Genomic DNA, 17,930 nt, shown 5'->3' with positions numbered 1-17,930 from the left:
ATTAAAAAATGATGAACAGAACGGACAAATAATTTACTTGAATGGGGACTCCTGTTCTATTCATTTTATTTCTATGCCTTTAATCCTATCTGATAGGCGAAATCCAGATATACTGAACAAAAATATAAACGCAACATGTAAAGTGTTGGTCCCATGTTTCATGAACTGAAATAAAATATCCCAGAAATGTTCTTTATGCATAAAAAGCTTATTTTTCTCAAATGTTTACATCCCTGTTAGTGAGCATTTCTCCTTTGCCAAGATAATCCATCCACCGGACAGGTGTGGCATATCAAGAAGCTGATTAAACAGCATGATCATTACACAGTTGCACCTTATGCCGGGGATAATAAAAGACCACTTTAAAATGTGCAGTTTGTCACACAACGCCACAGATATCTCAAGTTTTGAGGGAGTGTGCAATTGGCATGCTGACTGCAGGAATGTCCACCAGAGCTGTTGCCAAAGAATTGAATGTTCGTTTCTCTATGTCGTTTTAGAGAATTTGGCAGTGCATCCAACCTGCCTCACAACCGCAGCCCCAGGACCTCCACATCCAGCTTCTTCACCTCCGGGATCGTCTGAGGGGGAGCTGAGGCATATTTCTGTCTGTAATAAAGCTCTTTTGTGGGGAAAAAAACTCATTCTGATTGGCTGGGCCTGGTTCCCAAGTGTGTGGGACTAGGCCCACCTATGGCTGCGCCCTTGCCCAGTCATGAAATATCTCAAATATAAATATATTTTGATTTGTTTAACACTTTTTTGGTTACTACATAATTCTACATGTGTTATTTCATAGTTGTGATGTCTTCACTATCATTTCTACAATGTAGAAAATAGAAAAAATAAAGAGAACTTGAATGAGTAGGTGTCCTAAAACTTTTGACAGGTATCCACTCCACCAAACCGTAGAATAGTAGCTATCCTGTGTGGAGAAATAAAGTGAGATCCCTACTTTTTGACAGTAGATGGTGCTCCCGTTTCAGTGCAGTAGTGGATATTGGCCTGTGGGCTCTCCAATTATTTTCTCCTGTTCCAGGTGTTGCTGTTTGATTCGTTCCGGTCTCCGTACAGGAATTTCAACTGCATGACGTCATTTATCCTGCTAACAAAGTTAGGCTACTGCAAAACTGAGCTGGGATATTAACCTTCCTTGGAAAATGTGACGAGATTTAGCGGACAATTTCCCTAGAAGTGGATTTTAAGATTTTTGGATGTGTAGAATGAAAACACCCCATTGTAACTCATGCTGGATCACGATGAGAACTTTCTGAGAAGAAAAAACATCGACGACACACAGAAATTAGCTATATGGAGGAACTGGAAGGTGAGCGGTCTAAACTTTTTTTCCCATTAAATTGTTAATTTGCTTAGCCTACATGTGGATAACAATGTGGATTTAAAAATATATATTGTTATATATCAACAATATTTGGTGTGTAAAGGGAAGCCCAAGTTACATCCAGTAGGGGGGACGCACTATTTTCTGGACTTGGTCAATTTTCGACCAGATAGTGTTTATGTCAAATGAGAACTTGCTGCAATGTATCTGATAATCGGGACATACACAGTTACTTTCTAACAACGGCAATGACTCTGCCATCAAAGTTCAGCTGATTATGTTGACTTATACTATGTATTCTACTGCGAGTCCAATTCACTACCCACTTTATATTTGTAAATATAGTCAATTATTACTGTGCATACTTACTTGTTATTTTGTACTTTTCTGTTATTGATTAATGTAGGCTACTGCATTGTTGAGGGAGCTAGAATTTTGCTGCACGTTTTATACCTGCTGTAAACTGTTGAAATATGAAGAAATAAGATTTTACTCAAACTTGAATTTAGCTTCTTGGATTCATTGGGCTTGTTTGAGTGGTAAAGCTGAAGCAACCAATCATTTACATATACACTAGAATTAATGATGGGGGCGCTGTGTTGAAGCCACCTTGCCTCCACTTTGGCACTCCCCCACCATTGTAAAACATATTTTGGAATCTATAGAAATCCATTTATTAATATCTACATTTGTTTTTGCCACATTTATTCTATTAGACACCATAATGCATACTTTTAAATTATATTATGTGAGCTAAAAAATACAAAATATGTAAACATTTTACTTAAAGTACATTTTTTTGAGATTACTAATGTTACTGTCAACAACAAAAACTTAAATTAATGTAATTTGTCCTTGAAGCATTTAATTGAAATACTGTATAATTCCTATGGAGTACTGCTCCTACTGGGGAGTGCCATTATTGCCAACCGGTGGCTTCAAAGTATCTCAATGGCCAATACATGTTTTATGTACCTAATTGGAAGCAACCTACTTCAGATGAAAGTCGAGGAGTGGAGTTGAGGTAGGTACATCTGTGACTGCCGAAAGTCGGACACTGATTGGTTTATCAACAGCAAGGCTCAGTGCAACATGGCAGTGTTGCCATTGTTGATTAATCTTTTCTTTGTAATGTTGAAATGTCTCCAAACACTATAAATATGTGTGTACATTGTACTATCAATTAGGGAGAGAGGGACTCAAATATCAATCATTTGTACACTGTATACATTGCGGCAAAGTTGCTTCCTGTTTCAGTCACGTCCTGTTCGCGTGGGTCAAACAAAAACACTTGAATGATTGGTTGACAGTTATTGCCTCCCACAATGCAGGTGATGGCTGCAAATTGCAGCTGGTGAGGGGCAACTGCAGAAAATTGCAGTCGACTTCATGACCATTGATCACATGGTTGTTGTAAAGTTCATGCAGTCGACAATATTTATCCCCATAATGCAACATACTTTGAAAGGTCACCGACTTGACAAAAGTGAGCTGCTCGAACACGCCCACTCATTTCTAAATCCCCCAGTTTTCACACCATATTCATTGCATAGAGCTTGCTAGGGGTGTATTCATTACAGAAACATTTTTAAGAAGCAAACAGAGGAAACAGGGAGGGACTTACCTGAATTTGTCCAATAAAAACTCTTGTTTGTGTTTTACATTTGGAGTAGGTCCCGTGTGGCTCGGTTGGTAGAGCATGGCACTTGCAACGCCAGGGTTGTGGGTTTGATTCCCATGGGGGACCAGTATGAAAAAGTATGACAATGTATGCACTCACAACCCTGGCGTTGCAAGCGCCATTGTAAGTCGCTCTGGATAAGAGCATCTGCTAAATTCGATAAAAAAAATAAAAAACTTTTTATGGCTACAGGGGCAGTATTGAGTAGCTTGGATGAAAAGGTGCCCATTGTAAATGGCCAGCTCCTCAGTCTCAGTTGCTAATATATGCATATTATTATTAGTATTGGATAGAAAACACTCTAAAGTTTCCAAAACTGTCAAAATATTGTCTGTGAGTATAACAGAACTGATATTGCAGGCGAAACCCTGAGGAAAATCAAAGCAGGAAGTGGCTTCTATTTTGAAAACTCCATGTTCCATAGCCTCCATTTGCTCCATTTAAAGGCATATGAACCAGATTCCTTTTCCTATCACTTCCTCAAGGTGTCAAGTCTTCAGACATAGTTTCAGGCTTTTATTTTGAAAAATGAGCCAGAACGATAACATCGCGTCAAGTGGTCACATGAGTTTTGCTCACGCAACAGAGTTTGGATAGGTATTGCTTTTCCCTCTCCTACTGTGAAAGACATTTGCGGTTGATATATTATCGATTATATATTATAAAAACAACCTGAGGATTGATTATAAAAAAACGTTTGACATGTTTCTGTGGACATTATGGTAACTATTTCGAATTTGTCTGCGTTGTCGTGTCTGCTCTTTCCTGTGGATTTCTGAACATAATGCGACAAACAGACAGAGGTATTTTGGATCTAAAAATAATCTTTATGGAACAAAAGGAACATTTGTTGTGTAACTGGGAGTCTCGTGAGTGAAAACATCCGAAGCTCATCAAAGGTAAACAATTAATTTGATTGCTTTTCTGATTTTCGTGACCGAGCTACCTGATGCTAAGTGTACTTAATGTTTTATCGTGCGATCGATAAACTTACACAAACGCTTGGATTGCTTTCGCTGTAAAGCATATTTACATGATTTACACGTGGATTAACAAAAGACTAAACTGTGTTTTCCTATATTGCACTTGTGATTTCATGAATATAAATATTTATAGTAATATTTATTGTATGTAGCGCTATGCTATTCAGCGGTTGTTGATGACACAGCCATAACAAGTTTTAATGCGTAAACGGTTTCTGTTGCAAAATGTTTTGCAACAGATGAAGCTTTGCAACAGAATATGTGTAATGATTTCATCCCAGCTTGTAGTCCTAAAAACCGGAAACGAGTTACTCCTGGTTCGTTCAGCCAGTCCTATGGGGGAAATTAATGAGGTCTGAGGTTAACACAGGCTTAGGAGATCTCTTCAGTAAGTTAACATTACCTTTATGAAGCCTTTATGTGCTTGTTTTGTTTACATAAATGCTTCAAAATTATTAACATTTTACTTCAGCTGATGATGATTATCTCCTAAAACAAAACGTATAAGATCTCCTAAGCCTGTGTTTACCACAGACCTTATTTTCGGCGTTTATCCCCCCCAAAATTGATTAATTTCCCCATAAGCTTTGGCCAGCGAGCCATGGCGGAGTTAGTGCCTACAAAAAGACGGCATTACTATTGCTCTCTATTGGAATGGAAGCGTCGTGAGTGCAGGCTTTTGTGAGAACAAAACTTTGGGAAAAGCTCAATGAAAGATCTTGTTTAAGAATGATACGCAGGCTTGTCTGAAAGTTTTCCTTGTTAGACGATTCTTAAACTCTTTCCGTGTACCAACGTTTGTCCAGTGTAAAGGCACGCCTTTGTTTGTTTAATGAAATTTGTGGTTTTTGATAAAAGTATAATTTTCTGAACCTCTGCCAAGGTTCCATTTTTGGGATCTCTGTCAAATCCAAATGACAACTCTAACAATCAGGGCAAGCACAGGTACAAGTATCAATCAATCAATCAAATGTATTTATAAAGCCCTTTTTACATCTGCAGATGTCACAAAATGCTATACAGAAACCCAGCCTAAAACCCCAAACAGCAAGCAATGCAGATGTAGAAGCATGGTGGCTAGGAAAATCTCCCTAGAACGGCAGGAACCTAGGAAGAAACCTAGAGAGGAACAAGGCTCTGAAGGGTGGCCAGTCCTCTTCTGGCTGTGCCGGTTGGAGATTATTAGAGTACATGGCCATTAAGGCCAGATTGTTATCAAGATGTTCAAACATTCATAGATGACCAGCAGGGTCAAAGAATCACTGTGGTTGTAGAGGGTGCAACAGGTCAGTACCTCAGGAGTAAATATCAGTTTGCTTTTTATAGCTGAGCATTGAGAGTTCGAGACAGCAGGTGCGGTAAAGAGTCGAAAACAGCCGGTTCGGGACAAGGTAGCATGTCCGGTGAACAGGTCAGGGTTCCCTAGCCGCAGGCAGAACAGTTGAAATTGGAGTCGCTGCACGACCAAGTGGACTGGGGACAGCCAGGAGTCATCAGGCCAGGTATTCCTGAGGCATAATCCTAGGGAGCATACTTAAATTCATACAGGACACCAGAGAAGACAGGAGAATTACACCAGATGTAACAGACTAATAACCCTTGCCCCCCGGGACATAGAGTATTGCAGCATAGATACTGGAGACTGAGACGGGTGGTTCAGGGGACATTGGGCCTGTCCGACGATACCCCCGGACAGGGCCAACCGGGCAGGATATAACTCCACCCACTTTTCCAAGCACAGCTCCCACACCACTAGAGGGATATCAACAGACCACCAATTTACTGCCCTAAGAAGAGGCTGAGTATAGCCCAAAAATATCTCCTCCACCGCACAAGCTCAAGGGGGCGCAAAACCGTCTGTAACTCAACCCACTCAAGTGACACACCCCTCCTAGGGATGGCATGGTAGAGCACTAGTAAGCCAGTGACCCGTAATAGGGTCAGAGGCAGAGAATCCCAGTGGAGAGAGGGGAGCCGGCCAGGCAGAGACAGCAAGGGCAGTTTGTCGCTCATGTGCCTTGCCGTTCACCTTCGCTACCCTGGGCCAGACTACACTCAATCGTAGGACCTACTGAAGAGATTAGTCTTCAGTAAAGACTACAAGTGGTAGTGCCAGCTTGAAGTCGTAACTTCCTACTCCATTGGAAAACAGTGGGTTATGGGGCATAGTTTGACAGATCACATAAAATGAATCCCAAACTACGGATTTCAGCAAACGAAATGCACGCTTTTACACAGGACAGACATGGGTACACGGTAAGCGTTTTAAGAATTCACATTTTTGCAAGTATCGACTGACTGCGACACGATGTAGTCGGAGGTACAGTTCGCCCACACTCTTCAATTCCACTCCATTGATGTGATGTACAGTGCCTGCAGAAAGTATACATACATCTTGACTTATACCACATTTTGTTGTTACTACCTACATTTTTTTTTTTAAACAAGTAAAACATTTATTCTCACATCTACAGACAATACCTCATAATGAGAAAGTGAAAACTTATTTTAAGAAATGTATTGAAAATGAAATACAGAAATATCTAATTTGCATAACATTTCACGCCCTTGAATATACAAGTTAGAATAACCTTTGGCAGCAATTACAGCTGTGAGCATTTTGCACATTATAAAAACAAAAAATATTACATTTCTGTCAAGTTGGTTGTTGATCCTTGCTAGACAGCCGTTTTCAAGTCTTGCCGTAGACATTGAAGCAGATTTAAGTCAAAACTGTAACTAGGCCACTCAGGAACAGCAACTCCAGTGTACATTTGTCATTGAGTTTTAGGTTATTGTCCTGCTGGAAGGTGAATTTGCATGTGCTTAGCTCTATTCCATTACTTTTTAGCCTAAATAACTCTAGTCCTTGCCGATGACAAGCATACCCATAACATGATGCAACCACCACCATGGTTGAAAATATGAAGAGTGGTGCGCCGTGATGTGTTGCGTTGGATTTGTCCCAAACACAATACTTTGTCTAAAGGACATAAAGTACATTTCTTTGCCACATTTTTTTGCAGTTTTACTTCAACGCTTTATTAAAATCAGAATGCATGTTTTGGAATATTTTTATTCTCTGCAGCAGGGTTCCCCAATTTTGTGGTAGTACTTGGCCCCCCAAGTTTTCATATTTTTTATTTATTTATTATTTTGGGGGGACATAAGACTGTAAAAACACCAGGAAATCAGCTCCAAGTGATTTTAATTTAGGGATTCTGTTCCCAAGTATTCCCACGCATAAGAGAGAGACGTGATCGTAAACAAATGTAAGACATTTTAAAATAAATGTCAAATATTATAAATGTTTGGACTTCTTGCAGTCAATTTCCAGTCTACAAATGATTTGTAATTGTGTTCCAGCCCCCTGACCATCCGCTCAAGAAAAAAATAGACCCATGGTTGAATCTAGTTGATGATCCCTGCTCTACATGCTTCCTTCTTTTCACTCTGTCATTTAGGTTAGTATTGTGGAGTAACTACAATGTTGTTGATCCATTATCAGATTTCTCCTATCAAGCCATTAAACTATTTTAAATGTTTTAAAGTCACCATTGGCCTCATGGTGAAATCCCTGAACTGTTTCCTTCCTCTCCGGCAACTGAGTTGGGAAGGACACCAGTATCTTCATAGTGACTGGGTGTATTGATACACCATCCAAAGTGTAATTAATAAGTTCACCATGCTCAAAGGGATATTCAATGTATGCGTTTTTATTTTTACCCATATACCAATAGGGGCCCTTCTTTGCAAGGCATTGGAAAACCTCCCTGGCCTTTGTTATTGAAATTCACTGCTTGAATGAGGGACCATACAGCTTAATTGTATGCTTGGGGTACAGAGATGAGGTAGTCATACAAAAAATCATGTTAAACATTATTACTGCACAAAGAGTGAGTCCAGGCAACTTTTTATGACTTGTTAAGCAAATGTTTACTCCTGAACTTATTTAGGCTTGCCATAGCAAAGGGGTTGAATACTTATTGACTCGACATTTCAGCTTTGTAAAAAAAAATCTAAAATCATCATTCCACTTTGATGTTATGTGTGTGTGTGTGTGTGTGTGTGTGTGTGTGTGTGTGTGTGTGGTGTGTGTGTGTGTGTGTGTGTGTGTGTAGGCAGGCCAGTGACACAATCAACATTTAATCAATTTTAAATTCAGTCTAACACAACAAAATGTGGAAAGAGTCAAGTGCTGTGAATACTTTCTGGAGGCACTGTACATTGTGGATTAGAAAAACACAGCAAAAAAAAAAAAAAACAGTACACCTATAACCATGGTATTTGCAATTACTCAGAATTGCAGATATTTCCCTATCTTCTTATTTCCTTAAGAAAAATGTGACTATGCAAAAAGAGTAGCTAAAATGTTATTTGTCACATGCTTCGTAAACAACAGGTGTGGACTAAGTGAGATGCTTACTTACAGGCCCTTCCCAACAATGCAGAGAAAAATAATAGCATGATAAATAAATACACAATGAGTACCGATAGCTTGGCTATAAACACGGGTACCAGTACGAGTCGATGTGCAAGGGTACGAGGTTATTGAGGGTGGTATGTACAGTTGAAGTCAGAAGTTTGCATACACCTTAGCCAAATACATTTAAACTCAGTTTTTCACAATTCCTGACATTTTAATCCTAGTAAAAATTCCCTGTCTTATATCAGTTAGGATTAGAGGTCGACGGATTAATCGGAATGGCCGATTTTTAATTAGGTCCGATTTCAAGTTTTCATAACAATCGGAAATCGGTATTTTTGGGTGCCGATTTTGCCATTTTATTTATTTTTATACCTTTTATTTAACTAGGCAAGTCAGTTAAGAACACATTCTTATTTTCATTGACGGCCTAGGAACGGTGGGTTAACTGCCTTGTTCAGGGGCAGAACGACAGATTTTCACCTTGTCAGCTCGGGGGATCCAATCTTGCAACCTTACAGTTAACTAGTCCAAAGCTATAACCAGCTACCTCTCGTTGCACTCCACAAGGAGACTGCCTGTTACACGGATGCAGTAGAAGCCAAGGTAAGTTGCTAGCTAGCATTAAACTTATCTTATAAAAAACAATCATAATCACTAGTTATAACTACACATGGTTGATGATACTACTAGTTTATCTAGCGTGTCCTGCGTTGCATATAATCAATGCAACGCTGGGGGAGGATTTAACAAAAGCGCATTTGCAAAAAAAAAAGCACAATCGTTGGTCGACTGTAAGTAACCATAAACACCAATGCCTTTCTTAAAATCAATACACAAAGTACATATTTAGCTAAAAGAAATCCAGGTTAGCAGGCAATATTAACCAGGTGAAATTGTCACTTCTTGCGTTCATTGCACGCAGAGTCAGGGTATATGCAACAGTTTGGGCAGCCTGGCTCATTTCAAACTAATTTGCCAGAATTTTACGTAATTATGACATAACATTGAAGGTTGTGCAATGTAACAAGAATATTTAGACTTAGGGATGCCACTCGTTAGATAAAATACCGAACTGTTCCGTGTTTCACTGAAATAATAAACTTTTTGTTTTCTAAATTATAGTTTCCGGATTCGACCATATTAATGACCAAAGCCTCGTATTTCTGTGTTATGTTATAATTAAGTCTATGATTTGATAGAGCAGTCTGACTGAGCGATGGTAGGCAGCAGCAGGCTCGTAAGCATTCATTCAAACAGCACTTTTGTGCGTTTTGCCAGCAGCTCTTTGCAAGCACAGCGCTGTTTATGACCTCAAGCCTATCAGCCTAATGGCTGGTGTAACCGATGTGAAATGGCTAGCTAGTTAGCGGGGTGCGCGCTAATAGCGTTTCAAACGTCACTCGCTCTGAGACTTGGGGTAGTTATTCCCCTACTATATTAAGTACAACCTAAAACATCTTACCTTGGAATATTGAAGACTCATGTTAAAAGGAACCACCAGCTTTCATATGTTCTCATGTTCTGAGCAAGGAACTTAAACGTTAGCTTTTTTACATGGCACATATTGCACTTTTACTTTCTTCTCCAACACTTTTTGTACATTATTTAAGCCAAATTGAACATGTTTCATTATTTATTTGAGGCTAAATAGATTTTTATTGATGTATTATATTAAGCTAAAATAAGTGTTCATTCAGTATTGTTGTAATTGTCATTATTACAAATACATTTTTAAAAATCGTCCGATTAATCGGTATCGGCTTTTTTTGGTCCTCCAATTATCGGTATCGGCGTTGAAAAATCATTATCGGTCGACCTCTAGTTAGGATCACCACTTTATTTTAAGAATGTAAAATGTCAGAATAATAGTAGTGATTTTATTTCAGCTTTTATTTCTTTCATCACATTCCCAGCGGGTCAGAAGTTTACATACACTCAATTAGTATTTGGTAGCATTGCCTTTTAAATTGTTTAACTTTGGTCAAACGTTTCGGGTAGCCTTCCACATGCTTCCCACAATAAGTTGGGTGAATTTTGGCCCATTACTCCTGACCAAGCTGGTGTAACTGAGTCAGGTTTGTTCATAGGCCTCCTTGCTTGCACACGCTTTTTCAGTTCTACCCACACATTTTCTATGGGATTGAGGTCAGGGCTTTGTGATGGCCACTCCAATACCTTGACTTTGTGGTCCTTAAGCCATTTTGCCTCAACTTTGGAAGTATGCTTGGGGTCTTTGTCTATTTGGAAGACCCATTTGCGACCAAGCTTTCACTTCCTGACTGATGTCTTGAGATGTAATATATCCATATAATTTTCTTTCCTCATGATGCCATCTATTTTTGTGAAGTGCACCAGTCCCTGCTGCAGCAAGGCACCCCCACAACATGATGCTGCCACCCCCTTGCTTCACGGTTGTAATGGTGTTCTTCGGCTTGCAAGCCTCCCCCTTGTTCCTCCAAACATAATGATAGTCGTTATGGCCAAACAGTTCCATTTTTGTTTCATCAGACCAGAGGACATTTCTCCAAAAAGTACGATCTTTGTCTCCATGTGCAGTTGCAATTTTCTTTTTTAACCTTTTATTTAACTAGGCAAGTCAGTTAAGAACAAATTCTTATTTTCAATGACGGCCAATGAACAGTGGGTTTAACTGCCTGTTCAGGGGCAGAATGACAGATTTGTACCTTGTCAGCTCGGAGGATTTGAACTTGCAACCTTCCGGTTACTAGCCCAACGCTCTAACCACTAGGCTACCCTGCCGCAATCCGTAGTCTGGCTTTTTTATGGTGATTTTGGAGCAGTGGCTTCTTCCTTGCTGAGCGGCCTTTCAGATTATGTCGATATAGGACTCGTTCTACTGTGGATATACAGTGGGGCAAAAAAGTATTTAGTCAGCCACCAATTGTGCAAGTTCTCCCACTTAAAAAGATGAGAGGCCTGTAATTTTCATCATAGGCACACTTCAACTATGACAGACAAAATGAAAAAAAAAAAAAAAAAAAACTTATCTCAATACTTTGTTATATACCCTTTGTTGGCAATGATAGAGATCAAACGTTTTCTGTAAGTCTTCACAAGGTTTTCACACACTGTTGCTGGTATTTTGGCCCATTCCTTCATGCAAATCTCCTCTAGAGCAGTGATGTTTTGGGGCTGTTGCTGGGCAACACGGACTTTCAACTCCCTCCAAAGATTTTCTATGGGGTTGAGATCTGGAGACTGGCTAGGCCACTCCAGGACCTTGAAATGCTTCTTACGAAGCCACTCCTTCGTTGCCCGGGCGGTGTGTTTAGGATCATTGTCATGCTGAAAGACCCAGCCACGTTTCATCTTCAATGCCCTTGCTGATGGAAGGAGGTTTTCACTCAAAATCTCACGATACATGGCCCCATTCATTCTTTCCTTTATACAGATCAGTCGTCCTGGTCCCCTTGCAGAAAAACAGCCCCAAAGCATGATGTTTCCACCCCCATGCTTCACAGTAGGTATGGTGTTCTTTGGCTGCAACTCAGCATTCTTTGTCCTCCAAACACGACGAGTTGAGTTTTTACCAAAAAGTTATATTTTGGTTTCATCTGACCATATGACATTCTCCCAATCTTCTTCTGGATCATCCAAATGCTCTCTAGCAAACTTCAGATGGGCCTGGACATGTACTGGCTTAAGCAGGGGGACACGTCTGACACTGCAGGATTTGAGTCCCTGGCGGCGTAGTGTGTTACTGGTGGTAGGCTTTGTTACTTTGGTCCCAGCTCTCTGCAGGTCATTCACTAGGTCCCCCCGTGTGGTTCTGGGATTTTTGCTCACCGTTCTTGTGCTCATTTTGACCCCACGGGGTGAGATCTTGCGTGGAGCACCAGATCGAGGGAGATTATCAGTGGTCTTGTATGTCTTCCATTTCCTAATAATTGCTCCCACAGTTGATTTCTTCAAACCAAGCTGCTTACCTATTGCAGATTCAGTCTTCCCAGCCTGGTGCAGGTACCTATGATGAAAATTACAGGCCTCTCATCTTTTTAAGTGGGAGAACTTGCACAATTGGTGGCTGACCAAATACTTTTTTGCCCCACTGTAGATACTTTTGTACCTGTTTCTTCCAGCATCTTCACAATGTCCTTTGCTGTTGTTCTGGGATTGATTTGCACTTTTTGCACCACAACCTAAGTGTATGTAAACTTCTGACTTCAACTGTACATAAATACTACGTGGTCAAAAGTATGTGGACCAACCTTCAAATTAGTGAATTTGGCTATTTCAGCCACACCAGTTGCTGACAGGTGTATGAAATCGAGCACACACCCATGCAATCTCAATAGACAAACACTGGCAGTAGAATGGCCGTAAATGAAGAGCTCAGTAACTTTAAACGTGGCACCTTCATAGAATGCCACCTTTCCAACTACCGTAATTGCTGGACTATTAAGCGCACCTGAATATAAACCGCACCCACTGAATTATTAAAAAATATGTATTTTGTACATTAATAAGCCGCACATGTCTATAAGCCGCAGGTGCCTACCGGTACATTGAAACAAATTAACTTTACACAGCCTTTAAACGAAACACGGCTTGTAACAAAAATTAAACAGTAGCCTACCAAGAAAGTCATTGGTCACTATCTTCCTCCTCCTTTGCACTGAAACCACTGAAGTCATCTCCTTCGGTGTCGGAGTTGAATAGCCTCAGAATTGCTTCATCCGATGTTGGATCGCTGCCCCCTTCAACACGCAGCGGTCCAGCCTTTCGAAACCCGTTGATGATAGTGGATTTTTTGACAATGCTCCACGCTGTCAGCAGCTCTATTTCCTTTTCCAAAAGCCAGATCGATCGCCTTCAACTTGAAAGCTGCATCATATGCATTTCTCCGTGTCTTTGCCATGATGAGGGTGACAAAATGACTACCGTAATCAGAATGATGGGAAGTTTGAGCGCGCTCGATTTACGTCACATTATGTGACAGTGCTCAGTTTTTTGGCGGCATGAATCTTGTGAAAGCGGGAAAAATCCATAAATTAGCCGCGTCATTGTATAAACCGCGAGGTTCAAAGCGTGGGAAAAAAGTAGCGGCTTATAGTCCGGAAATTACGGTAGTCAGTTTGTCCAATTTCTGGCCTTGACTGGCCTGCACAAAGCCCTGACCTCAACCCCATCGAACACCTTTGGGATGAATTAGAATGCCGACTGCGAGCCAGGCCTAATCGCCTGACATCAGTGCCCGACCTCATTAATGGTATTTTGGCTGAATTCAAACAAGTACCCGCAGCAATGTTCCAACATCTAGTGTCAAGCCTTCCCAGAAGAGTGGTAGCTGTTATAGCAGCAAATGGGAGACCAAATCCATATTAATGTTCATGATTTTGGAATGAGATGTTCGACAAGCAGGTGTCCACATACTTTTGGCCATGTAGCGTAGGTAGGGGTGAAGTGACTAGGCAACAGGATAGATAATTAACAGTAGCAGCAGCGTATGTGATGTCAAATAGTGCAAAAATTGTCAAATAGTCCGTGTAGCTAACTATTTAAGTGTTATTGCTTGGGGGTTCAGGGGTCCTTTTGGTTCCAGACTACATCAGTGCCGCTTGCTGTGTAGTAGCAAAACAGTCTATGACTTGGTTGGCTAGAGTCTTTGACAATTTTTAAAGGCCTTCCTCTGAAACCACCTGGTATAGAGGTCCTGGATGGCAGGGAGCGCTGCCCCAGTGATGTACTGTGCCGTACGCACTACCCTCTGTAGTGCCTTGAGGCCAAATGTCAAGCAGTTGCCATACCAAGCGGTGATGCAGCCAGTCAAGATGCTCTCAATGGTGCAGCTGGAGAACTTTTTGAGGATCTAAGGGCCCATGACAATTATTTTCAGCCTCCTGAGGGGAAATGGCTCATATCAACATCATGACTCACATGTATGAGCCACACCTTTGTTCAGTCAACAAAACATATTCAGAAATTCGTAGCTAATGTGATATGACTTTTATGGATGGATAGAGTATGCTTTTCCTTTAACGAAATCCTTGAACCCTACAGGTACACATGGACGCCACTGTGCGGGTTGCGGAGGAGTGATTCAAGATGCATTCAATGTGAAGGTTCTGCAAGGAACTTGGCACAATACCTGTTTTCAGTAAGTCATACTTTTAAATGTGGATTTCAGTTATATTCACGGTTTTATTTAATTGACAATTTATTGTAGGAATCACGTTCTGTTTGCACTACGCATTAGAACTGTTTTGACATTAAATAAGCAGCATTGACGTCAACAATGGACTGTTTTGCTGGTCAACATACAGCTTTTGACAATTTCAGGGATTCTTTGGGGTGAAACTGTATGCACATGTTTAGAAATGGACTTGTGGGTAGTCCTATAGAATTCTACCTGTCTTGTGAAATGTTTTATCATCATTTTCGGCAGGAATGTCTCTGTTCAGTGTTCAAACTATTCTACAGTAACACAGAACTCCATTACAGTACTTATTGAAAATCTAGTCACTCAAATCCCATTTGCTGATACCACCATTCTACTTTTTTTCTTCAAACCATTGTAATTAGAAGTTAGTACAACAAGTTAACAACTTTAAGGTGGTAGCTATTTGTTATCCTTTTGCCTTTTTAAATGTGGAAAATAATAGACATGAGGCATTACTCGCACATGAATTTGCATGGGTCACAGGGACAGAGAATCCCCCCACCTCTCTCTCTGGCCTTGTGGACTTTTGCCCTGGCAGTTTCTCTTCGTCCTGTGGCTTAGTCATTGTCAGGATTGAGACTGTCTGGCATTCTCCGGTCACTGGCCCCCAGTGATAACCCTCTAGACTTGGGCTGAACAGAGGTCAATATGGTAGGACCTATGTACAGACGCTCAAACAAAAACAATTTTTAGCTCCCAAAGCTCTCTTTGTGAAATACGATCACTCCGGTTTTCTTTTCCCAGAAGAGAATGTATAGATATGATGATGGTGCTTCAGTTAGATAAGCAGTCCAAGAGTCATGGTCTAGATGATGATTCGCCCCACAGCGTTTTTGTGGAATGGGAAGTTGGGATTGAGGGCAGAGTCACAGCAGCTCTGTTCATATAATCCGGAGAGGGAGTGTATTTCTGACACTCACTGTGCCCATCCAGCACACAACGTGACGTAACACGAATGAAAGAATAGAACTGATGAATAGTTGAATGGAACTGAATAAAGTAGAGCTGTTTTTCTAGAGCTCTGAATGCCCCCTGAATATAATAAATGAATTAGGAATATAGCCTAAGAGGACGCCAAATTCACGTCATATCATTTCAGTAGTCTCCATTGGGTAGAAGGGGCTTGAAATCTGTGTGTTCCTTAGCCCAAGCACTCAAATTTCAAACAAAGCTTTTCAGCAACAGTGTCCTTATATAACCCAGGATTTGGGTCTCTTTCTCTATTTCTATAATGGCTCTTTTATAGAACCACGGAACCTTGTGTCAGTTCAAAAGCCAAGTCCTTGATACAGCTGTGCAATTCTCACTCTCTCGCTGTCAGTCTGTCTGGGCATTTCCATGTAAAAAGCCCCATGAGAACTTAACATGCGAAGTTCATCCAATTTGGTGAATAATAAAAGCTAAGAGTCTATTAAGGCATATACATTGTTCAACCATTTTCCATACTAAAAATCTTGATTATGTAAAGGCTTTGATTTCTGGTCTAACATATGGAAAAGGGGTCTGAGAAAACATCTAGCAAAAAGTCAAATTTCACATTTCTCTCCCTCGTGAAAAGGGAGGATAATGGAAGTTCACAGAAGTAACAAGGTAGACCTACTAATTAGTTATTGATTTTACTGATACAGTTTGGTTTATGATTTAAAATGAGTCGTTCTGTTACTAAATCGGTAACTCTCTCTCCCTCTCCCCTCTCTCTCGTTAATATCACTGACACCTACCCATGAGCCTCCTCTCTTTCCATTTACTGTAACCAGCCCTCTCACCCGCTGAGCTCTGACCGACACCGGACGTCCATGGACGTTGAGAAGTTGCAATTTGGTCAGTCCAAATTTTAACCAGGCATAGACTGTTTCACAAGTTTGTAAAGAAAAGTATAGTACTGTACAGTGAAGAGTGGCGTATCGGTTACTACAATACTGTAGAGTTTAGTACAGTAGAGAACACTAGAGTACTGTATATTTTACTGTACTGAACGATACTTTACTCTACTGTTATGTACTCTGCTGTGCTGTACTCTGCTGTACTGTGATGTCCAAACCTTTTAAATAGAAAAATCAGTCTCTGCGTCATTCTGTTACCGTGGAATTGCTCCTTTGTCTCTCTCTCTCTCCCCCTCCTCCTTCTCTGTTCCTGCCCAAGACCACCTCAGTCATTTTCTATGAAATTAACACTTTAGATGGAGCATCTGCTTTGGGAAAAACCGCCATCGAGCCAGACTACCGTACTGACGCTCAGCCAAGTGTGCTGGAGTTTAGCCCTCAGCAGTCAGACCCCCTGGCCCCAAATCTGCCCATTTTCTGGTACTTTGAGATGACAAAAGCCCTGTTTTTGTAAAATGTTGTACACAAATTTCGTCCATGGAGTACACAATTCCTTTCACTCTCCGTGTGGGACATTGTCTAACTTTAAAGCAACTACAGTAGTTTCCTTTTCCATGTTACCCCCTGCTCTGTTCTATTGTGTACACAGTCCTGCACCTCCCCCAAGTTGTGCAGCATTGTGAAAGGCTGACGTTATCCCTGTTCCAGTAAAGCTGACATTCAGACGAATGTATAGGTAAAGACTAGACTAGACAGTGTGTGTGCCCCGCTGCCGCATTCCTAGACAGCGATTCAGAGTCGTGGGCCGGCTGCTCCCGACACTGCACAGAGTCCTTTGTTTTTCCCAGGGAAAACTGGATTTTGGGTTGTCCCAAAGGACTGTCCTTTATGAGTCGATGTTAGTCCTCTTAAAGAGTTGAAGCCTTCTGGCTCAAGTCATAATGATAGTACTTTCCCCTTGTTAATTGTCTGTGGGGTCCAATAATGTAACGTTGATGTGTTTGACTTGAACTTTTACTCTCTGTTCACATTGGTTGCCTTCTGAAATGAAGATGTGCTTTCACTTAGCCACTGCTCTGGCTGGTTTGCTTTGGTTTGGTTACTCATGAGTCCCTTGATAACAGCCAGACCTGCATTGACCAATACCAACCATGATTGCAATGTGTGCTATTGTGTTCTTGATATGTTGTTATTAAATCGGATCTTAGTTGGCTAACATTGAAAGTTGTACATGCAGTCCATTAATACATATGATAAAGTTTGAGAGGTTTCAGGTTAAGTTCCGTGTTATGGCATCTTGAACTAGTGTTTCTTGTTTGCATTACTACGACTCTGCTTCCCCATAGGCCTAGTGCTTAGTGTCCGTTTTCATCATAGAAAACTTAAGTATGGACTCTAGTACACTACAACAAAAGGCATTAAAGTTGGCCTTCCACAGGTATAGTGGAATTGAGGAAATGGAATAAGTCATGTTTGCCCATTGGTGTTTGT

At 40.8% G+C, this 17,930-nt stretch overlaps 1 protein-coding gene across 1 annotated transcript in view; it reads left to right on the top strand.

The window, feature by feature from the left end:
- Positions 1-1,041: 1,041 nt before the first annotated feature.
- The window catches only part of LOC139410970 (LIM domain kinase 2-like), a 38,812-nt gene continuing 21,923 nt past the window's right edge, over positions 1,042-17,930 (top strand). Inside the window, exons 1-2 of the mRNA XM_071156710.1 lie at positions 1,042-1,327; positions 14,457-14,553. Coding sequence (XP_071012811.1) covers positions 1,312-1,327; positions 14,457-14,553 — 113 coding nt within the window. The 5' untranslated portion in view covers positions 1,042-1,311. The remainder of the gene's footprint in view (positions 1,328-14,456; positions 14,554-17,930) is intronic.

Source organism: Oncorhynchus clarkii, chromosome 6 (assembly GCF_045791955.1).
Source record: "Oncorhynchus clarkii lewisi isolate Uvic-CL-2024 chromosome 6, UVic_Ocla_1.0, whole genome shotgun sequence".
In the NCBI taxonomy this organism is placed as follows: domain Eukaryota; kingdom Metazoa; phylum Chordata; class Actinopteri; order Salmoniformes; family Salmonidae; genus Oncorhynchus; species Oncorhynchus clarkii.
The sequence above is the reverse complement of the archived record's forward strand: the minus strand, read 5'-3'. Positions and strand labels throughout refer to the sequence as shown.